General features: G+C 34.6%; 1 protein-coding gene across 4 annotated transcripts; it reads right to left on the minus strand.

Moving 5' to 3' along the window:
* Nucleotides 1-6,369: 6,369 nt before the first annotated feature.
* Nucleotides 6,370-10,104, minus strand: LOC109193941 (F-box protein SKIP14-like). 4 transcript variants are annotated; one of them, XM_019344781.1, is made up of 3 exons: nucleotides 8,746-10,104; nucleotides 7,234-7,886; nucleotides 6,370-6,696 (listed from the first exon to the last, which is right to left on the minus strand). In XM_019344781.1, exons 1-2 carry the CDS (start codon nucleotides 9,679-9,681, stop codon nucleotides 7,371-7,373), a joined length of 1,452 nt encoding a protein of 483 aa, XP_019200326.1. In that variant the 5' UTR covers nucleotides 9,682-10,104; the 3' UTR covers nucleotides 6,370-6,696; nucleotides 7,234-7,370. The 4 variants fall into 4 exon arrangements, with proteins under 4 accessions (XP_019200326.1, XP_019200318.1, XP_019200342.1 ...); XM_019344773.1 differs by having other exon boundaries at nucleotides 6,370-6,699; XM_019344797.1 differs by having other exon boundaries at nucleotides 6,370-6,709.
* Between the last annotated feature and the right edge of the window lie 14,451 nt (nucleotides 10,105-24,555).

A 24,555-nucleotide genomic window follows, 5' to 3' on the forward strand; every position in this document is an offset into this window, starting at 1 on the left:
CATAAATGAAAATTCATAATCTGACACATATAATGCAAAACTGCAGATGTACACATCAAACATATTGCAACTATATAGTTCAGATCTAAATATTTTGCATAGTATTCATCACATCACTGCTAAACATATGAAGTTCTATTAACACAATCTCAATCTATATCTACATTGTGGTCTACATTCTTATTAAAATGAACAAATTGTGAACCCCCAGAGCTTGGATGTACGAGATATCCATCACGAGCAATCTCTGAAATATTTTCCAAGACCAATGATTGGACAGAGCCCTTTGTAATTGAAGCAAGCTTGTTTGTAGCACTCTTTCTCCCCCTTGCTGCATTGTACTTCTTCTCAATAACACTACTACTCCTTTTATTTCTCACACCTTTACTCCTTCGACTTGAAGGGTCTTGGACAATACCACTTGATGAAGACACAGCACCCTCATCAATATTCACATCCCCAATCTCAGCTTCAATGTTTTTCCTTGCATTCTCAACAGCTTCATCACAGAATTGTCTAGCAACACTGTTATCTTGGCTACAAACAATAAGCCTTTGAAATTTCCTACTAATCTCAACAGCCCAAATTGAAGAAGGGACACCACCATTATAAAACACGGATGCAATGTCCACATTTTTACCCTCAACAACCTTTTTAGTCCATCTTTTAGAATGTATTTATCGGGAATACTAGAAACACAGTGCACATGAAGTATACGTAAGCAATGACAGCAAAGTATTCCCAATTCTGAAAACAGCTTGCAACTACAACATATATCCAAATTGATTGGCTTAAAAGTTACTTCATGCCTTATGATATCTATGTCTGGTCGCCACACGTGATACTTGCACTTACATCCATCATTCAACACCATTTCTTGATAACAAGAGCTACCTTTCATAAATTGTTCCTCGAACAAAAAATATATCTCAATCGTATAAACCTCTCTAGCATGTGAAAGGAGTTTCACATGATCCATCATCATGGCAGGTACTCCTTGAGAACATCGGAAATCCCCACCATTTTCCTTACTTCTCCATTCAGAAATAACACTCACAAAGGATGAATAAAAATCACATAAACCAGCAGTCTTGGACAACCTCCTAGAAATTGAATGATTTGTAGTTTCACTCCTTTGAGAAGATAAAATACCTCCGGAGAAATAATCCTTGTTGAACGCTGGACACCACTTCTCCCTAAAGTCATAAAGCTTCTCTAGCCATGTATTCTTATGACACTTATATTTTGTAACCATCCTGAAAAAGTTAAAACACATGTTTACTAAGCATATTCTGAAAATTCATAATCTCATATTACAAAGTTCATAATCATATAACAGAAAATACATAATGACAATACAGAAAAAACATAATGACATAACAGAAAATTCAGAATTGTATAACTGTGAATTCATAATCTCATATTAGAAAGTTCATAATCATATAACAGAAAATACATAATGACATAACAGAAAATTCGGAATTTTATAATGTAAATTCATAATTTTTATCCCCTTTTGAATACACAGAATAAATGACTAAACATACCAAAATATGATACTGTACGCAATGAACAAAGTAAATAATAACATACCTTGTCCAATAAACTTCAAACTCAGCTTCAGTCTCGGTGTATTTCAACACACAATTGAACATATCCAGAAAATCCTTATGATTCCTTAATGCCTTGATATGCTTCTTCGAATTCTCACCAATATGCCATATGCAAAGACGGTGGCGTGATGTAGGAAACACCATAGAAATGCCAGCAGCCATAGCTGAACATTGATCCGTCATGATAGTCTGTGGACACTTGCCATCCATGGATCTTAAAAACGCTTTAAACAACCACGCAAATGACTCTATCCTCTCATTCATCAAAAACCCACATCCAAACATTACATTCATGCAATGATGGTTCATCCCTACAAAAGGACCACAAATCATAGCATATTTGTTAGTGCGATATGTTGTATCATGCACTAACAAATCACCGAACACCTCATAATCCTTTCTCATTTGACCATCCCTCCAAAAAAAACTACACAATCTTCCATCCAAATCAACTTCAAAATCAAAAAAGAAATCAGCCTCATTAGATTGCCTCCTCTTGAATATTTCAATCAAAGAATTGAAATCAGTTCCATCCAAACACTTCAAACTCTCAGAAGCCATCGAATTGTAAGCATCGCGGTTGGTAAAGCCAACCAATGGAGAACCCCCTGACTGATGTTTCAAAAACCTCATACCATCCGCCAATGCAACACCACTATTCTTCATATCTTTTAAATATTCAAGATGATTATTTCCCACTCTTCTATGCGAACGGAGCAGATGACTCTTGCCAAATGAACATAACTCATGATTGTGCTCTTTCACATGTTTTGTAACTGCCACATCCCATCACCCCCCACATCAAACTGAACAAGTGCACCACAACCAGTCCTTGTATCAATTTTTGAATAAAGCTTAACACCACTATTTGGTTTCTCCTTATACCCAGCCTTAGCACAGAAGAACCTCTTCATCTGAATTGACTTAGTAGATGCCTTATAACGTTGTTGGCCTTTCCTCACACTAAAACCCACTCTGTATGCATATCCATTATATAACTCAAAAGCTTTATCACCATTGCTTACTACAACACCAACCAAGTCTTCATCAACTGCAATTGCAACAAAAATATAACCACACCTATACCAACTACTAAAATATGAATGTGCAGTTCACCTATAATGAATATAATATGCTACAATAGAAAATTCATAATCCCACAGAATGAAATTCATAATATCATATCAGAAAGTTCATAACAGAGACAGTATCAATAACATTTGTGACATTATGGACATTCAAAGCTGCATAGATAGTGAATAATATCATAACAGAAATAAGTTTGATGGAAATATATTCTTCATTTAAGTAGAGGGGAAACGGGGAATGCCGAATAAATCCAGCCATGCTCTACATAAGAAGAACATATTGTCCATCAATAACAGATACACATAATTCATATGCTCATAGCATAAAATTCATAATCTCATAACATAAAATTCATAATCTCATATAGAAAATTCATAACAACATAACAGAAAATTCATAACCTCAAAACTGTAAATTCATAACATGAACAGAGTATTAATACCAATCACAACATTACTGACATTCAAATTGCATATAATCACCATGAATCAGTACCTACAACTACCAGAAACCACATTCATGATACACAAACTAATAAAAAGAACCTGGACTTGAAGACGAGCCAGCAATGTCAATGTTTAACTCTGCTTGATCAGTGCTTATTGAATCACCAACAAAGTCTTCATTCACTGAGTATATGCAAACAGTGTAACATACCAGTTAATATGTTATGAACATAGTACTATTATATTATGAATATTCATACCACATGCATGAACAGAGTATCAAAATTCATAATTGCGTAACAGAAAATACATAATCTCATATTGTAAAATTCATAACAGGAACATGGTACTAATACACAATTACGACATTGTGAACATTCAAACTGCATAGATACTGAACAAATACCAATAAAAACAACTAAATCTGATCTTCAACATGCTATATCTCATAAATCAAACGAAATCAAACGCATAAAATCGAACGAACCTGGAATCGCAGAAATCATATCGGTGGAATCTTCTCCTCGAACCGCTGTCTCCTCCATCGCAAATAGGAAAGAATCGCGAATGTCGCATCGAATCAACCGCAAAGAATTGTGAAACTGCCAAATCAAAACTGCCTTCAAACTCGGTGTTAACGCCGTTAATAGAACAGTGTATTATTTTTTTTTTTTTAAAAAGACACCAAAAACGACGTCGTTTGGAAGCGTGTTCACCAAGCATGGTGAACACGTTTCCACGGCATAATTTGCGGGGCAGACATGCCCCGGACCGGCCCGGTTAACTATCATTTAATAATATCAATTGCTCATTGGATATGACATTTCATACAATGCACATGCCTATGACTAGTAAATGACTAGTAACCCGCATGGGTAGCTCAATTGGTCACAGAGATGAAACTTTAGAAGAATGACCAGGGATCGAGTCTCACCAGCGGCAGTGTGGGAGGTACGGATACCATTAGAGTTAGTCAATCTAATTTTTCAGTCATATGAGTTGTCGTGAAGTAATGTGAAGTTTGCTATAGATGATTGTACAAGTGAAAGGGTGCCGAGGAAACATACAAAATTTTGAATTAAGAGTAAGCTTGCGCCTTGTGCCTTTATTCATCCCCAACCCTTTGTCCATTTTTAATAGAACAAATTGCACTTTTGGTCCTGTGAGTAGTATGGTACTGGCAATTTGAGTACGTGACTTTCAAAACTCCCAATTTAAACCTTTAACTATGCAAAAATTGGCAGATTTGGTCCTCCGGGCCAAATTGCCTGCCAATTTTGGCCGGAAAAACATAAATTGGTTCGAATTTATTTGTGTTGAGGGCAAAATCGTCATTTCACTCCCTTCTTCTTCATTCTCCCTTTTTTCTTCTTCTTTCTTCTTCTTCTTCTTCTTCTTTCTTTCTTCTGTCGTGCCTTATATATTTCATATTCCATGGACTGCCCCCAAGGAAAATTAAGCCATGATCTCAGCGTACTTAGATCCGTTAAATCATGAGTTGGAAGTTGTACTGCACGGCTAATCTGGTCGATTAAGTAAGATTGGACTGGGTCAAGCCGTACAGAGCACACATCACAAACTCGTTGCAGGTTCGAGGTGCGAAACGATGCAGGCAACAACATCCGTCCTTTAGAACACCCGTTGCAAAATATCCCTCCACAAAACCTGCAATGGTGCCTAGAACGCAATTGCATTGGGTCATGCAATTTGAGTCGGTAAAAAAAACTGTCCACCGGGAAATCAAGGTCACCGGCGTCGAGCTGCCGCAGGAGCGACAGCGCCAGCTCGACGAGTTCTCCAGGACCATCTCCACCGACATTCTGGTCAAGATCGAAGAATGGATGGAACTCCATAAGAGAATGAGGATATACGAACTGGGTTCACTGCCGCCCTTCCTGCTAGTCTTCGCCGGAAAAATAGCGCCGGTGGATCACCGGTGGAACCAACACGGGCTCGGCGGGGACAACTTTCGCGGGCTCTGCCGGGATCTGCATCCGGGTCCGGTGAGCCTCCTGCATTGGAGCGGGAAAGGGAAGCCATGGGTGAGATTGGATGCTAGTCGGCCATGCCCGTTGGATGCTCTCTGGGCTCCATATGATCTGTTAAAGCCTCAATTTTCTTTCGATTCTTGAATTTTCTTGGATAACAGAGAAGCCGCCGGAGCGCCACCGGAGACGGAAACTTCCACTATAACGCCGTTAACTTTGAGTCTCAAAAATTTCATCAGTACTGTATAGATGAAGAAGGTTGAATGAAGAAGATATAACATCAACTCCATGGCTTCATCAAAGGCCTTGAGAGCATCGGCAGTAGACTCACAGTAGCCCTTTCACTGTGCGGATCCGGGATGAAGAAGAAGAAGAACGAAGAAGAAAGGGAGAATGAAGAAGAAGGGAGTGAAATGACGTTTTTACCCTCATCACAAAATAATTCGAAGCATTAAATTATTTTCCGGCCAAAATTGGCCGGCAATTTGGTCCGGAGGACCAAATCTGCCAAAAAATGCATAGTTAAAGGTTTAAATTTGGAGTTTTGAAAGTCACGTACTCAAATTGCCAGTACTCTAATACTCACAGGACCAAAAGTGCAATTTGTTCATTTTTAATACCATACCCACCAAAGGAGAAATCCCTCTTTTTATGACCCCACATCTTACTCCAAAAGAAATTCTAAACGTGATAAATCACAATAACTTAGTGACTAATTAAATGAGAGGAGTAAAGACTAGCTGCCAGGACTAAATCTTGCGCCTTTGGCCACAATTTGCAGGGAACCAACACTTATAGCTGCGAACTTAATCTTGTATCTTTGGTCACAATCTAAACTACCCAGACTGTGCAGGCTCCATTTTAATACCCATTCCACTTTCATCACGATGATAAAAGACTTCATAATTTAATTTTACTTTTTGTATTATTTAATTAAGTTTTAGTAAATTAAATCTTAAGTCAAATTTAAAAATCACAAGAAAAAAGTGTTAAACCACTACACAACCACTAGGAAAAAAAACACTAATTTGCAAATTAATTGGTTATAATAAATAAATAAATAAACTAAAAATTAAACGGAAAATGTTCAACTTCTCCTACAAGAGTTATAGAGAATAGAATATAAATAAGGCAATTAGCATTAAAGAAACAAAGCCAGCATCCAACTACGTTCAAATCAGAGTAGCATCACTAGGGACTCGTAGTTTATACAGTTTGGGGTTCCAGATTTAATTTGGTGCTAAAACTTAGCCCACTGTCCAACAAATTTTGAATGAACAACCCCTAGAATGTAATTTTTAACCCCAACCCAAAAAAAAAAAAAAAAAAAAAAAAAAAAAAAATGATCATAGGTTTTACATGCTCAACAGTCAACAGTAAGATGAAGCCATCCATAGTTTTACATGCCAACAGCAAAATGAAGCCATAGTTTTACATGCTCTACAGTAAAATAAGCGATAATCCATTGATTAGGAAGAAGACAGTATCCAGGTTAGCACCTCCTTCAGCCATCTGCAAATTTTTTTGAGTGTTGCCTTCAGCATATGCGTTTCTCTCAAACTGCTGAAATAAACTGCTGAAATTAAAGAGAAATAATCATAACTTAGACGAGTGTTAACTACCAGATTACACTAATTTCACAACTCCCAACAACATAATATTTTGAAACCCAACAGAAAATGCACCAGAGCATAGCAGTTTCTCTAACCATTGAGATTTTACCTCAGTTGGACAGTTGCCCAACTTGTTTCTCTCATTTTATGTAAATGCTACACTCAAACCCATGGGACACAAATTGAATGAGGATAGCTCACAGGAACAGTATGACAAATTTCACAGGAAAGATATGTCTATCACTAAACATGAAAGTGGAATGTTGAAATTAAATCACTCAAAACCTGGGGGAAATGGCTTGATATATGAAGCAGTTGCATGGGTATGCAAAAATAAAACGCATTTATAGAATCTGAAAACTTCACAATTCATTTTTTAACCAAAAGAAAAAAAGTATATATATTTTCATGAAAACATAAACTAGGCTTGAGCTATCATTTAATCACTCTAAGCTCAAAGTCTCAACCAACCAAAAAGACTCACCTGGTAGGCCTTGAACATAATGATAGGCAAGAGCTCAAAGTCAACCAGCTGCTTCACGTGTTCTCCTCAAACTTGAGAAACTATAATAGTGGAATTTTCCATATAAAACACCTAATTAAGACACCAGATATCTTGCCTTAGCCATGAAGATGCTTACGTAGGCTAGGCTCCTCATGCCTCTCTTGATTCTCTATCTGATCACGACAATCAGTACAAAGATTTTCCAGACAAAATGTTTCTTCATATGGACCATCATTGATGCACTTGCCACATTGTACACACCTTGCAATGCAAAGGGTGCATGCCCGGCATCCTTGAGTAGCACGATCTTTCACTTGACATCCTTCTGAAGGGCAATCATACACCAACCTCATTTTTTCACACCTTGGGCATACTTCAATATCGATAGGACAATCATCATCACACAAGCGATAAACACTCCCCCTCAAATAAAATTGTGGCTTGGGATCATTTTGCTCCTTGAGGCTCTCTGCGCCTAACAAGGACTTTAACCCTTCATAATGTTCATGAGTCACACCGTAAAGGCCACCAATTCTTAGGTGTCTTATACCAATGCCCTTCTTAGAATTAAAAGCCCTCAAAATATTCATAATGCCCTCAATGCTTAGTCTTGTACATCCAGGAACACACAGCTGCAAGAAGCAATAGTGTTATAACCCTAATCAACATTTTACTATGTAGATGTTAAACACACACAAAAAAAATGTTAGCTAAACAAATAGTATGAAAAAACATGGCAAATGAAATAAACTCTATGAGGGAGCACAAAGGCAAAGAAGCATGCTAAGTTCATCTTTATCTTCATAAAGTAGCAATATACCTTCTCAAGATAAGGGAGTTAGTTCCATAGTAATTGTAATACTATCCTTGGTGATACTCCATAGTTGATGACCACAAATATATTATCTAATACACTAAAGACAAGCATAACATTAAAGCATTCTTTAGATCAAGAGTTGGCCTCATATGTTTTACAAGAAACTGACAGTCTGAAACCAATCCCAAAGACGAATATAGGTATGTGAACCCAAATCTCGACTATACTCAAAATTATATGAGCTGGTTTTAAGCTGTATTGTCTTGTATGGTTATTTAAAGTGTTTGTGCGTGTATTTTATATATATATAAGAAGAGCAACCAGCCAACCACAAGTGTTAACAATCATAGATTCAGAAGTTCCCAAAAGTGTATTGATGTCCTATTCACTATGATAGTAAATAAAGTTAAGAAAAAGAAAAGAAGATTTTCCAAAATATAACTTATACAATCCCATCATCCATTCCTCCCCTACCTCAAATAAAAGGAATATAAGTCATTAGAAACTAGAAGATCATTGAAGCACACTGGACAAACATTTAACTATTTAAGAAATACCCACCACAATAGATTAGTCCAAATGAGTGATAATCACTATGAAACAGGGCACACAAATAATAATTGAAGTAAAAAAAAAATACTTGTTAGCAAAAAATTAAAAAAAAAAATGCAGACCTTTGTCAAGTGTGGATTAGCTTCAAGTACACGCCTCAGGCCATCATCAGTGATCTTGGGACACTCAACCAAGCTTAGGCATTCCATGCTACCTTGAGCCCTGCTAGTTAATAGCTGGAGGACATCATCTGTGATCCTCTCATTTAAAGGCTTATCAATGTGAATGCTCCTCCACAATAAAGGATCATTTTTGACAGTAGAACACAATGATTTACACACCATTTGAACTGATAAAAGATCCTTCACTCCAAGATAATTTAAAGCATATGACAAACCTTCGTGGGGAGCTTCTCCCTTGTCATCAGAAGGGCATGCCAAATCCTTCTCTTGAATCCATGGCACAAAATCATTACTATACCCATTGTTAAAGCCAATGTCTCTTGTACTGCAAGTTGATGATGTACCAAACTGGGGCAGTTCATCTCCCACAGCCCTCTCGTGTGATGGATTCATACAACTAGATACATTCAACTTGTAATGTGACTGAATATTGGAAGGGAATTGCTGAAATCTCATGGCATTGTTCCAGATCAAAAAGCTATAATCTTCCTTAATTGGCCCAACAATATCTCTCTGTGATCCTCCACAATCTATCTCCAAGTCCTTAAGCCAACCAGTAAGAGCTGTAACAGTGGTTCTTATGGCCATCTCAATCGGATATGTGCTTACGCCCATCTCAAATGGGTCGGAAGGCAGAAGGTCAATGATATCCTTAGATGCCGATTCTGGCAATCCGCAGCTATCAACTCTCTCCCTCCCATACTCAAACCACTCCTCTGACTCCCCACTCGTATGTCTTGGCCAAATAAAACCCTCCCCAGTTTTATCCGGAATGCCCTCCACAAGATACCCATTCACAATCCTCATTGGGGACACCAAATTATCCTCAGATATATGAGCAGGAAATATGGGCCTATGTGAATAGTTCAAGGCCATTTTCAAATCTATATAGAACTCTAGATCTCAGGTCTACTTTTCGGATTAAACCCAAAGGAAAAGTTGGAAAAAATATAAAATAGAGCAGATTAACACAAATTTTTTTTGGGTATCTCTCCCCCTAGCTCTCCCTCTCTCTAATTTTTATTTTTTAAAAAACAAAAAATTTCCTTTTTTTTTTTATGTGTAAGATTCAATAGGAAAACTCTCAATTTTGGATGACAATAAAACAACGCACCTAAAATCTCACAGAGTTTCTCGTGACGAACCCTAAGTTTCTCAGCATCTGAATCGAATAAGCAACGAAAAAACACCGTATTTTTTCAAAAAATGCCGTAGCTATACAATAATCCGAAGCAGCGAATCTTTTCCCCTCAATGTCCATAGAAAGAAACAAAAAGCAGATGATATATATTGACAAAAACAAAAAAAAAAAAACAAATTTAAAAAAAAAAAAAAAAAAAAAAAAAAAAGATAAAAACGAACGATGGAGGAATGATAGGCGATAACCTGAATGAGAATAGAAAACCCCTAATTCAAAATCAAGAGAGGGAAGCTGAAGACTTTTCCTTGAGGCGGGTTACGGCATCCGAAACTTCAACCGAACTCAATTGGCTCCGAATTAATCAGAAGATCTGAAATCTGCCATAGCTCATGGAGTTTCTTCAAGAGAGCGAGATGGGAAAAGAGAGACGAAATCTAGCCTAGAGAGAAAGGGGACGAGAGAGAGAGAGATAGAGAGAGAAAGAGAGAGAGAGAGGGGTGACACAGAGTAAAATGTGGGGTCTGGAGGGACGGGGTTGAAAATATTGGGAACTTGTGAGCAGAAATTTCATGCAAGGTGCAGATTTACCGCTTGCTTTGCGGTAAAATTCGTGGCGGGAGGGGATAACAATATAACATCAAACCCCCTTCTCGGGAGAATTTACCGATTGTAATTTGTAAAATTCTAGAAGCAAAAATGTTACTCTTTTCTCACTAAAATTTATTGTATTACGGAGTATTCACTATCTCTACTCGTTTTTGAATTCTCAAACTCAAGGGTCCCACGTCTCAACTTGACAAAATATTTTAGGATAATGTAATTCACGGTAATTCACTGACGCAGTAAACAGAACCAAATATTTCTACCCACAAAGATATATTAGTGCGATATTTGAACATTGATATCTTCTTTCAAATACTGTTTACTGATTAAGCTCGTGCGACATTATATTCACTATTTGATCTCATGACATTAATTAAAAAATATACTATGTTCTCAAAAAAAATTAAAAAAGATATTATTCGTTACTCCACTGTTAATAAAAACTATATGTAATAATTTAGTATAAAAATGTATTTTAATAAAACAATAATAGTTCACATAGTGATTAGAGTTAATTCTAAATTTAGTTATCTGCTCAAACTTTTCTTTATCTGAACGGTTAGGAGAAATTAGAATGTTAGAATAAGAAATGAAAAACAATTGGTGTTATGATCATGATTTTTCAAATTTATTTTCTATGTTAACGATGGGATAATAAATGAAAATGATTCAATACATAAAAACTAAATTTGGTAATTTTAAACGTCAATAACTAAAATAAAAAAATAAATGATATAGTTAAATAATTAAATTCAAAATTAACTATAGGGATTAATATAGATTGATTTTAATACTTTTTTTTGAAAGCCAAATGAATCAGATTGCATTAGCCACAACGAGCTCAATAAAAGACGGAGGTATATCCCTCCAAAGTGATCGTCCTGCTATCGCAGTTACATGCTTAGATAAGGAGTGCGCCACATGATTGGCATCCCTATTAATAAAACTAACAAATGTTCCAGGCAAAGCACTAATTAAACGATTACAAGACAATAGAATATAACCAAAATAAGTGCGAAACGAACTAGCTTAATTAAGACCTGAAACCAAAACTGATGAGTCCGTGTAAATTCTGCCGCCTGAATACCCGTTATCCTTCAACCAAGAGAGGGCTTCACTCATCGCCATTGCTTTCGCTAGAAGAGGATCATACGAACACGCCAAAGGTCCATTTGCCACCGCCAAAAAGGAGGAGTCACCATCCAAAACCACAAAGCCATATGCAGTCGCGTGATGTGAGCCGTGGAAGCCAGCGTCCACGTAATAATGGAACGTTACTGCTGCATGGGGGGGCTGAGAAGAAGCTGCCGCGGTGTGCCTACTGCATGCACCAACCCGCCGCTGCTCGCATTCCATCCAAGACGTCCAGGACGCCGCATGGCGCCGAAGAAGCAAATGTGGTGCCGGCAAGCTACCCTCCCAAACCGCCGAGTTCCTAGCGGCCCAAAGGGCATGGAGCAAACCACAAATTTGTCCTTGTATATCACGAGTAAAACCTATTGCACCACCAAGCCACTCCTCCGTCCACTGCATGAAACTCCTGTTGGCAAAAGAGGGGATTGGAATTTGAGACGTATGCCAAACATTGATAGCATATGGGCACGAACATAAAATATGCATAACACACTCCTCATATAAACCACATGACGGGTAAATATTAATTAGGTCCACCCTCCTATTTATCAAATTATCAAGCGAGGACAATATATTCGAGAGGGCTCTCCATAGAAAAACCTTCCACCTTAGGGGGAACCTGCAACTTCCAGACATTATTCCACACAGAAGAAGGCTGTGAATTTATAAAACCCAACCTCCTATAACCATCCTTAACCGAGTAGCACCCCCTTAAATCCCCTTCCCAGTACCACATATCCTCATAACCCATACTTACAGGCAGCAGCGATATAAGCATTGCATCTCGCGGATTAAAAACCTGATGTAAATAATCTCCATTCCAACTACCCGTGTGGGCACCAATCAGATCCGAGACTAACATTGATTGGCCATTATTCACCTGTTCAGATTCAACATATGGGTTTTGATCATCTGGTAGCCAAGGGATAGTCCAAACTAGAGTAGATTTACCATTGCCAATTCTACGCCCGCAACCGGACTTTAACAAATCCTGACTGACCATAATGCTCCTCCACACGTAACTAGGATTACCCTCCAAAACAGCCACATAAAAAGAAGTAGTCGGGAAGTACCTTGCCTTAAAAACCCAAGCCATTAAGGAGCCGGGGTTAGTAAGCCGCCGCCATCCTTGCTTGCCCAACAGGGCTAGGTTAAACTCATGCAAACGCTTAAAACCCATTCCTCCAAACTTTTTAAGTTTACACATCCTATCCCAGGCTAACCAATGTATGCTACTGTCCTCACCATTCCGCCCCCACCAATACCTGTTCATTAGCCTCTCCAAAGAAACACATAAAGAAACCGGGAGCAGGAAAATACTCATAGTATAAGTCGGCATAGCTTGTGCTACACTCTTCAAAAGAACCTCCTTACCTGCCTTGGACAGTAACCTTTTATTCCACGATCCAAACCTCTGCCTCAGCTTTTGCTCAACATAAGCAAAAACCGCCCTCCTGTTCCTGCCAACAACAGAAGGCAACCCTAGGTACTTCCCAAAATCATCAGCTTGTGTAACTGCCAAGGACCCCGAAATGAGTTCCCGTGTCCCCACGTGTGTATTGCGGCTAAAAGAGACACTGGACTTATGAAAATTAACCGCCTGGCCAGAGAAAGACTCATAAACACTCAGACACTTCTTCACCTCCAATGTTTCCTGCAGGTTGGCTTTAAAGAAGAGCAGACTGTCATCTGCAAAAAACAAATGCGAAATGGGCGGTGCCCCCCAGGCCACCCTGCAACCATGAATAAGACCCTTAGCCTGAGAATCCTGTAAAAGCAAAGATAACCCTTCCGCACAAATGATAAACAAGTAAGGAGACAAGGGGTCCTCCTGCCGTAACCCCCTTGTAGGCACAATCTCCTCCGTAGGCCTACCATTTACCAAAACTCTGTACCGCACTGTTTGGACACACATCATAACCAACTGAACCCATTTTGCATCAAAACCCAAACCCATTAGCATATCCCTCACAAAAGACCACTCCATCCTATCATACGCCTTGGCCATATCAAGCTTTAACGCGGCCCACCCCACCTGCCCTAGCTGTTTCCTTCTCAAGTAATGGCCAACCTCAGAGGCAATTAAAATATTGTCCGAGATTAACCTACCTGGGAGAAATGCACTTTGTGACTCCGAAATAATGCCTTCTAACAAAGGCTTCATACGATTTGCTACCATCTTAGCCATAACCTTATACAACACATTGCACAAAGCAATTGGTCGTAGATCAGACACATGCTCAGGGACACATTTCTTAGGGATCAAGACAATATTTGCATCATTCAAACATACAGGGAAAGATGACTGAGAGAGACAATTAAGCACAAAAGAAGTGACATCCTTACCAATAACATCCCAGAAAGATTGGTAAAAACCAGGGTTCATGCCATCTGGACCAGGAGATTTATCTTTGCCCATAGAGAATAATGCACTTCGGACCTCCTCTGGCTCAAACGGACGCAACATATGAGCATTCTGGCCTTCAGTCACACGCGGCTGCATAGAATCAACACTGAAAGGCCCTGGAGTCCCCCCAGAAGCAAAAATATGCTTATAATATGTGGTGACCAGAGAATCCAAGGCTTGACCCTCCTTCCAGACCCCATTATCATCTTTCAACTTCTCAATTACATTCTTCTTCCTCCGGTGTGATGCGAATTTATGAAAGAACTTGGTATTCCGATCTGCCCCCTGAAGCCAGTGCTGCTTAGCACTGTGATACCCGGCTTTTCTAACCTTTCTAAAATTAGAAAGTCTTACTTTTCAAAATTATTAGTTCTTTCTGATCGAAACATCTTGATTGAGCGATTGGAGAATCTCATCTCTATTATATTTGTCGTTATAAATAAAAATAATATTTTTGTTATAAGTAGTTATGTATTAATTTGAACTACAAAATAATTATTTTTGGACCGTATGATTTTATATACATTTGAATATAAAATGTATTTTATAACATGTTTACTACATATATAATTATGTGCGTATGGTATATGTACATAAATTTAGTAAGTAAATTAACTAAGTATGTATGTGTATAGATATATATAAATATTGTTATTAGTAGATACTAGTATTTGCGCCCGTGCGTTGCACGGAATGAATTTGTTATAATATTTTAAAAATATTTAGATCGATATACAATTGTATAAATTATAACATCAAATATTATATAATATAATTGAAGAATTGAGTTGCACCGATTATGTTTTCTGATGTTATCAATACTTGAATTCGAGTAAATAATTGCCCAATTAATAGTTAACGTGTAGATATACGCATTCGGTGCTGCAACTTTAGAGATTTTATATATCAGTGTTTAGAATTTGTATTAATTGGGCTAATTAGCTCGTTGTCTAGCAACTCAGTTATAGAAATTATTTATACGGAAGATATATTTTCTATGTAGATATATAGCAATTTTGTCATCTTTGTATATAAAAAACATAATATCAATAACTTGAATTATACATTATTGAAAATCTCTTTGTAGACAGCATTGGTAGTAGTAACGGAATTTTATCCATCATCGTCTAGAGTTAAAACCATCAGACCATCAGGATGGATGACTCGAGAAAAATTCACATACAATTAACCGTGATTAAAGACGAGTTTTTTTAGTAATAACTCAACGTGAGTTAGTGTTTGACCCTGACTTTTGTTGATAGTCATGGAATATGCGAGCATTAACGTGAATTGTTTTCGTTAGAACTTGAATGGCAATCTCGTATCAGAAGGGCGAAAGACATTTTAATTGAAGATTTTACTTTTATTAATAGTATAAATATAGATTGGTGTAAATAATAATTAATAAATTATTATTTTCTTATAAAATTACATATAATTTCAAATGGATTTTCTCATTTATTACGCAGAATTTGTTTCCATTATTCTCACAATTATAATGGTTTAATTATTCTCAGCATTTGATAACCATCATCCATTTTTAAGTACACATTGACTTCAATGTGTGATAAAAATTCATTAGATATTAGTTAATTTTCATATAAAATTTTGTTACCAATTAAGCTTTATTAAATTTTTTTTACCAATTAATTAATATTCATATTCATTTGGGCGGGAATGTTGAAGGTGATAATTTTACTTTTATTAATAGTATAAATTATTGTAAATAATAATTAATAAATTATTATTTGTTTATAAAATTACGCAGAATTTCAAACGAATTTTCTCATTTGTTACGCAGAATTTGTATCCATTATTTTTATAATTATAATAATTTAATTATTCTCATAATTTGGTAACCATTTTTCATTTTTATATACATATTGACTTTAATCTGAGGTAACAATTCATTAGATATTAGTTAATTTTCATATAAAATTTTGTTACCAATTAAGCTTTATTATTTTTTACTAATTAATTAATATTCATATTAATTTGGGTTGGGATGTTGTAAAGGAGGATTTTACTTTTATTCAAGTCATTTCACTAAGAACTTGGGGGGTGTGGTTGAGTGGAAGAGACACATCCATCCTTATTAACCAAAGGCAAGGATTTGATCATTGCCTTTGGAAATTGAGCAACTTTAAATCTCCAGGCCAGCCCTTTCACCCAAAAGAGGGGTATTAGTCACTTTATCTAATCATGTTATATTAATTTCATTTTGAAATCATTGGTTCACATATTTGATTTATTTATTTTTTCTTTAATTACTCTCGTTGTAAACATAAATGATATTGCAATAATTAATTTATAATATTTATCAAATTGTATTTTTTTAAAATGTAAAATTTTCTCATGTTTAGGGATTAAAAATATTTTAAAATTATTTTTTATTAGTAAGTATTTTTATTTCTAAAATATTTTCCAGCAACTCAAACACTCCCTTAGTCTTTAATAAAAAACTGAAAAATAAAAGTTATTTCATTAAGAAAATTAAAACTAATTAAAGTAAATCTAATCATGCTATATTTATTTGCAATTGTATATTAATTTCATTTTGAAATCATTGGTTCACATTTTTGAATTATTTATTTTTTTCTTTAACTATTATAAACAAAAATTTGATATTTACCAAATTGTATTTTAAAAAATATATAACATTTACACATGTTATGAGGGGTTAAAAAATATTTTAAATTATTTTTTATTTGTATGCATTTTTATTTTAAAATATTTTTCAACAATCCAAACACTCCCTTAGCCTCCCATAAAAAAAACTGACAAAGAAAAGTCATTTCATTAAGGAAATTAAAATTAACTAAAGTAAATCTAATCATGCTATATTTATTTGTAACTGTATATTAATTTCATTTTGAAATCATTGGTTCACATATTTGAATTTGTTTTTAATTATTATAATTTATAAACAGAAATGATATTGTACTAATAATTTATGATATTTATCAAATTGTATTGTTTAAAAAATATAAGATTTACAAATGGTATGAGGGGTTACAAAATATTTTTAAATTATTTTTTATTAGTAAGTATTTAAAAAAAATAAAAATTCCACCAACTCAAACACTCCCTTAGCCTCCCATAAACAACTGATAAAGAAAAGTCATATCATTAAGGGAATTAAAACTAATTAAAGTAAATGTAATCATGCTATATTTATTTGTAACTATACATTAATTTCATTTTGAAATTATTGGTTCACATATTTGAATTATTTATTTTTTTCTTTAATTATTATAAACATAAATGATATTGTATTAATTAATTTATGATATTTATCAAATTGTATCTTTTTAAATATAGTGTTTTACTCGAGATTTTTTTTATTATGAATTTAAAATTAAATTAGAAAAATAAAAAGATTTTAAAATGTACAATATAATAATATAGTTGGACTTTTATATATTTGGTCAAGTATCTATTTTCATAACATACAAAATTAAAATTAAAATATTGTATGGTTAGTATAATCTCTAATCATGTACATATTTAGATAAGTTTATAGAAAAAAATTTATAAAATTAAATTGATTTATTCCAAATTGTATTTCATATATATTATAATTTCAAAAATATGAATAATAATAACTAAGAAAATTGTACTTAGAAATCAATAAAAATGTAAATTCTAAATTTTGTATGAATAAATATAAACTCTAATTGGACGCATATCCTTATATGACTGAATAATACATTGTATATACACATAATATTTATTAATATGTATATATAAAAATTCTATAATATAATTTCATTCATTATAATTTGTATTAATAGATTTATATTTAAAAATTTAAAAAGCTGTGTTATATTTTCAGTAAAATATAAACATATTCATTCGTTTTTCTTAATATTTCATTTCCTTTTGAATATATTCATTTCTTTTTTTTTTCCTTCATAAAAAGAATTAGTATTGATTTCTATTCATTTTTCCAAATAATTGTCGATTAATTGGCCTGATTTCCATGTCGATTAGGATATTAATAACAGATTTCTGTTTGAAATATTCATTTCCTTTCTGATTAAAAAATAATATAATTATAAAAATATAATTACTGATTATATTTTTAATAAAATATTAATATATTCATTTCATTTTTCCTTCATAAATAATTAATATAAGTATAATAATTATAATCATATAATTATTGATTATATTTTAAATGAAATATGAGTATATTCATTTCCTTTTTCACTCATAGAAAGAGTTAATATTCATTTTCATTTCTTTTTCCTTCATAATTTTATCGTAATATTTCATGTGGTGGTTATTAATTTTTTCGTAGGGAAAGCGGTGTTATATTTTCAATAAATTTTTAATATTGAATCTTTTTTTTTTTTCATTTGGCCTTGATTCCTATGTCTATTAGTAACAAAATATTAATAATAGATTTTCGTGTGTAAAATTTATTTATTTTTTCTGTTCATATTCATTTCCTTTTTCCTTCATAAATAATTAATATAATTATAATAATATAATTACTGATTATATTTTAAGTGAAATATGGATATATTCATTTCCTTTTTCCTTCATAGAAAGAGTTAATATTTGTTTCCATTTCTTTTTCCTTCATAATTTTTTCCTAATATTTCATTTGGTGGTTACTAATTTTTTTTAAGGGAAAATTGTGTTATATTTCCAATAAATTTTTAATATTAAATCCTTTTTTCATTTGGCATGATTCCCATGCCTATTAGTAACATAATATTAATAATAGATTTTCGTGTGTAAAATTTATTCCTATTTAACAATCTGGTACGTTTGTAACATTCATTTTCAATCACAAAAACAATTTGGTACGTGTTTAATAATCATTTCCTTTTTCCTTTACCTTAATTTTCTGTGTAGCAAATTTGTTATTTACTTATTAAGCACTTTTTTTTTTTTTTTTAATTCGAGTCCATTTTTAATATTAATTTCTTTTTTCTTTTGGTCTGATTTCTGTGCCAAAAGCTGTGTTATATTTTTAGTGAAATATAGACATATTCATTCGTTTTTCTTCATATTTCATTTCTTTTTGAATATATTTATTTCTCTTTTTTTTTTCCTTCATAAAAATAATTAATATTGATTTTTATTCATTTTTCCTAATAATTGTCGATTAATTGGCCTGATTTCCTTGTCGATTAGTAACATGATATTAATAACAGATTTCTTTGTGAAATATTCATTTCCTTTCTCGTTCATAAAAAGAATTAATATTCATTTCCACATAATTAAAAATTAATATAATTATAAGAATATAATTACTGATTATATTTCCAGTAAACTATTAATATATTTATTTCATTTTTCCTTCATAAATAATTAATATAGTTATAATAACTATAATCATATAATTACTGATTATAACACATCGTCGAAGTATTTGATGGGTATATCCGGAAACCGCACCCACACTAGTACTTTCTTGGTCTTGTTGTTATAGGGATTGAAATTAGACTCCCATTCCTGGACTACCACATAGTGGTCTAAGATCGTCCAAGGTCCTTCATACTTCGCAAACTCATAGTCACGCAGCGATTCGAATTTGGCAATGAAGTAATCTTGGCTCAGCGCGATTATGTCAAAATGTGCCTCCGCTTTCCACATTTTCTGCAATCTCTGAAAAAGATATGAGTAGCTAACGGTCCTGCCCAGAACTTTGAGAATAAGGGATCGGCGCCAAGGTCGCCGGAGTATTTCCTTTTCCTCTTTGGTGACTCGGATTATAGGGTATTCCGAGACGAATAATCCATCTTCTTCCATATCGTCATTGGATACAATCTCTGGGTGAAGTTGATGATTTACCTCCTTACGAGCCCAACCGTTGTTCGGAGTCACATCTGGAGTCGTCCACTGGTCCGGCGACATCAACTCTTCGCCCACTGGAGTTTCCTGCCCAGCCTCCATAGACGGTTGCGGCATGGGGCTTTCCAGTTGCCCTCGCGTTCTTTTCGTTTTCTTGGTGTTTCTTTCCAGGAAATCTTGGTCCTCCGGTGACCGATGGGTCGCCGCCGGCGAGGACAAGTCAGAGAGAAATCCGGTCGTACCCTTCATCTAACCTTTGAACATCTCCTATATAATATTGCAGTGATATACTTTGAAATACTTATTTAAAAACAATCATTAGACATTATCCCATTCGCGCAAAGCGCGTAAAAAAACTAGTATATATATATATATATATATATATATATATATATATATATATATATTATATAATATAATATAAAATTTAACATAAACTTTAGTCAAATAATTACTCCGACTAAATACATAGCATTCAAAGTTGAGCATCAAGGAATATAAATCAGGAACTTTAAAAATCATTTGATTTTCTTGCATTTAAAAAAAAATTTAGGTTAAGTTTTGTTTTTTGTTTAATTAATCTTCTTTTGATTATTTAGAACAAAACTTAATATTTCAATTATGCTTTTGTATTATTGGAATGATTTATGTCATTATGGTATTAATATTTTTTTATATGTATTTTTTATAATGTTACAATTGTACATTACTTTACAAATATTATACTATTATTTTTTTATCGGATAAAATTGTTCTTACATTATTATTAGACCTGCGCGACCTAACAACAAAGTTGTTGATCATAAATGCAATTACACATGGACTCTAAAATGGTACGACTATTTTTTAAAGAATTGGCAATGTTGACAATTACACCAACACTGCTGGTTCGGGTTTCAGTCGCCGCGCTACTTTCCCAGGATTTCACGACTCCGCGTTACTTTCTCCCCCGTCTTCTACGCTCCGGTAGAAATGCTCTTCTGTGATCTAGTGCTTTGATCACAAAGCCCACACTAATCACGCCCAGTGTCTCCGACACTGCTGCTTCGGATCTCACAGCTCCGTGTGACAATCCAGGATTTCACAACTCCGTGTTACTTTCCTCCCTTCCTACACTCCCGTAGGAATATCACTTGTTCAAAGACATGTTTTCTTCTTGCTTCCAACTTCTGAGACTCTGTAGATGATCTTCAATGTACTGCAAGTCTCTTGTGATGAATATTCAACACTCTTTGAATGATTTCTCTTGATAGCTCTGTATCTCTGAGTGTTTTCTCCCTTTGAATGTATCAAGTATAACACTTGACTTTTGTGCTCTGTTTAGCTATGCTTTTAGAACTCTTATATTTCGTTCAAAGCTCTCTGAGTTATTTTTCTCTTTTCTTTCAAAGCTCTCTGAGTTCTTTTTCTCTTTTCTCACTTGAAGATTTCTTTAATTCTTGCTCTATCTTCAAGTCTTCATATCTTAATCCTTTTATAGCTGGTAATGAGAATCTGCCCGTTGGAAAGACATGATCTCATTTTTGAATTCTTGTATCTTTTGTCAGAGATCTCCGTTGGAAAGAGACGATCTCATTCTTCACTGTAAGTTTTCTTCATCTTCCACGTCGGGTGTTCTCATGCCAGTTCCCATACTACAATTCTTCACTGTAAGTTTTCTTCATCTTTCAGTTCCCATACTACAATTCTTCACTATAAGTTTTCTTCATCTTTCCACGTCGGGTGTTTGAAGCGAGTTTTCTAAGCGAGTTTTCTTCATGTCCAAGTTTTCTTCATCTTTCCACGTCGGGTGTTCTCATGTTTCAAACTGGCTTCCTCCTAATTTGAATTTCTCCTTTGTAATTATTACCAAAACTTCTATTGCGAAATTGGCTGGAATTGCTTCTCAATTTCCACTTGTAATGGACGCCCACCCAAGTGGAAGTGGAATTGCTTCTCAAATTTTACCTTGTAAAATTGTAGATGGTCAGATTTGAACTTGAGCCATTAGGTATAATATATCAAGCATCTTCAAACTCATCGGTACAATCATTTGGTTATATATCCAAACTTCTTTGATGTACTCCTTTCTTTCCATAGATGCTTGATCTTCAAGTCAAATTCATGCAAACTTCAAATCTTGATTTTCTTAATCGAAAATCCTTCTAGGAATTCTTTCTGAGTAGCATCGACGTGAAATTCATATCATTCATCTTCTTCTTCAATTTATCATTTTTACCAGACAAATTCTTGATTTTTAGGCTTGATATCTTCTTCTACTATTTTTATGCATCTTCCTCTGTTTTTCTCTTTTGCTAATTAAATAATTTCCCGATCATGGTCTAAGACTCTACTAGACCTATACAAAATAAAATTGGGGGATCTACAAATACAAATTTTGCATATCAAAACCATTACACTTTATTCCTAATAATTTCCCCCCTTTCAATAATGCCAAAACCTATACTTAGTCATTGGCTTTAAGTCTTTAAAAAATAATCATTTTGCTCAATTTTATTTGACAAAGCCAAGATGAGTTTAACAGAAGGTTTTCTAGACAAAATCAAAAGAAATTTGTGAATTAATTTTTAGACAAGCTCCTAAACGCATCTTGAATTATTTTTCTTGATCAATTTTAATTTTGACGTGCGTTTGACATATCTTGTCTTTTTAATTCACGATGGTCTAATTACAAAAGACAAATAAAACACTAAACTCAAAATAGACCATGAGAAATTATTATTGAGATAATTCGAGCATTTAGAGAAAAACGCAACAGAGGTTCGAAAATAGCAAAAATATCAGTTTAAGAGAATATCCAGATTACCTTTTGGGTTTCTTGACACCTATGTCTTTCTTCAAAATTTCCTTGACATGTCCCCTTAGCTTGAAGATATCATCCTTGAACTTTGCATTCTGAAATCTCTTTGTAACTTGTCCAGCCATGTAATATCCAAAAGCTTCTTTAATATTAGTGCCCGGAAGAACTCCTGCTTCCCACCATACAACACATTCTTCGAAGCTTCTTTCATCTCCAAGGTTCATGCCCATGTTTCCTGTAAAATCTCTGAGTTCATACCACATCTCAGTTCTTTTCCTTTTAGCTTCTTCTTCTTTATTCTTGTCCGAGATCCATTGGGCTTGATCGGCTGCAGGCCATTTCTTGATCATGCTTGGTAGATTTTCCTTAGTTCATATTGTTTGCTGAGTGGCGGGACCTTTTGAGCATTCAAACCAGCCACGAGTTTCAGTAACCTTTGATGTACTCGTACCAAGACTAGTTCTCGCGAACTGAGCAAAACCAATCTGAGATTGTCCTTGTGAGGATTGTCCGCGGCTTTGGCCTCGACCTTGGGTCGGTGTAACTGGCTGTTGTTGACTTCCAAGAATAAATTCTTGTTGTTGCAAAGCCAAGTGACTGAGAATTTCTTCCCCCCTTTTGGCGTTATCAACAAAAAATACAAGGGTCTTAGAATCTCGGTCTTGGTTTGTCTTCACAGTTTCAATACTATTGTGTGTTTCAATAGAAACAGCTTGTACGTTGTCCAGCTTGTTTGTTGCAATTATTAACTCAACTTTAAGTTTGTTGATTCGGCTTTCTTGTTCTTGAATAGCTTTGAGTTGTCTCAGGTGTCGTTCATTATGAATCTTTTCAACAGCTTCACGTTCCTTCTTCATAAGTTGGATTACATCAAATAATCCTTTTGTCAATTCTCCATTCAAGATTCTTTCTGCTTTGTCAATCTGAGTCTTCAAACTGTTTTGATACTCCATTAGTTCCTTGAGATTGACTCGGGTATCCGTGTGTTGTTGTTCCATCAATTGACTTTATTCAACCAATTTTTCTCCAATGGTTTGACAAACAACATCACTGGATTCGGCAACTTTGGCAAATAAAGAGGTAAATATGCCATCTTCTTGATCATTTGTCTGCACAATATTTTGAGGAGATCCGAATAGACTCCTTCGCAAATTAGTAAGAATGGGTGTATAAACGAGTTGCATCTCTTCTTCTTCAGGTGATTCAACTTCTTGATTCAGATCACCAATCTCTTCTTCTAGAATTTCTGTTCTGGTACAGGTGTCTGCAAATAACTTTTCATTTTCTAGAAAAGGGTCCACGATAGGCATGGTGGACTCAGTATTGTGCACTGCCAATACACTTGAAAGTTCCTCTTTGATTGGTTGTCTACTCTTAGTATCAACTTTTACTGTAACTTCAACTGGTACTTCTCCTCTTACTTCTTCTGACAATTCTCCTCTTAATTCTTTTCTTCTTTTATCCCTTCTTGTAGCCATAACAGTAATTTTAAAATTTTTTTTATTCATATATTTTTCCTTTTTTTTTTTTCTGTACCTTCTGTTGGAAAATTAAAGATGAAGTTTGGAGAATATGCTTAACTTTGTGTGGCTAGTGTTGTAGGTGGTATAGCGCCTTTTGCGCTCTTCTTGTGGACAGCGCATATGGCGCTTAGTTGTGGACGATGCACGTCCCTTCCACTTTTGTGGAAGGGATGGAGGGGCTGCTTACTATAAATAGCAGCTCCCAACATCGTTTCAAAACACACCTTGAATTCGAGTCATTTATTCTATTCTCCTTCTCCCTCCCTTCGTCTGAGCAATAGTGAGGTTCGCCTACGTGATTGCTAGTGCAAGCTATCCGTAGTAGGTCTGTGTA

Source organism: Ipomoea nil, unplaced genomic scaffold (assembly GCF_001879475.1).
Source record: "Ipomoea nil cultivar Tokyo-kokei standard unplaced genomic scaffold, Asagao_1.1 scaffold0233, whole genome shotgun sequence".
Lineage (NCBI taxonomy): Eukaryota > Viridiplantae > Streptophyta > Magnoliopsida > Solanales > Convolvulaceae > Ipomoea > Ipomoea nil.

Excerpts from the sequence above, each read along its gene's own strand:
- LOC109193941 (XM_019344781.1), bottom strand. The coding sequence starts at position 9,681 with ATGGCCTTGAACTATTCACATAGGCCCATATTTCCTGCTCATATATCT. Across the intron at positions 7,887-8,745 it reads CTAATCCACACTTGACAAAG|CTGTGTGTTCCTGGATGTAC; the intron begins GTCTGCATTTTT and ends TGCTTCTTGCAG.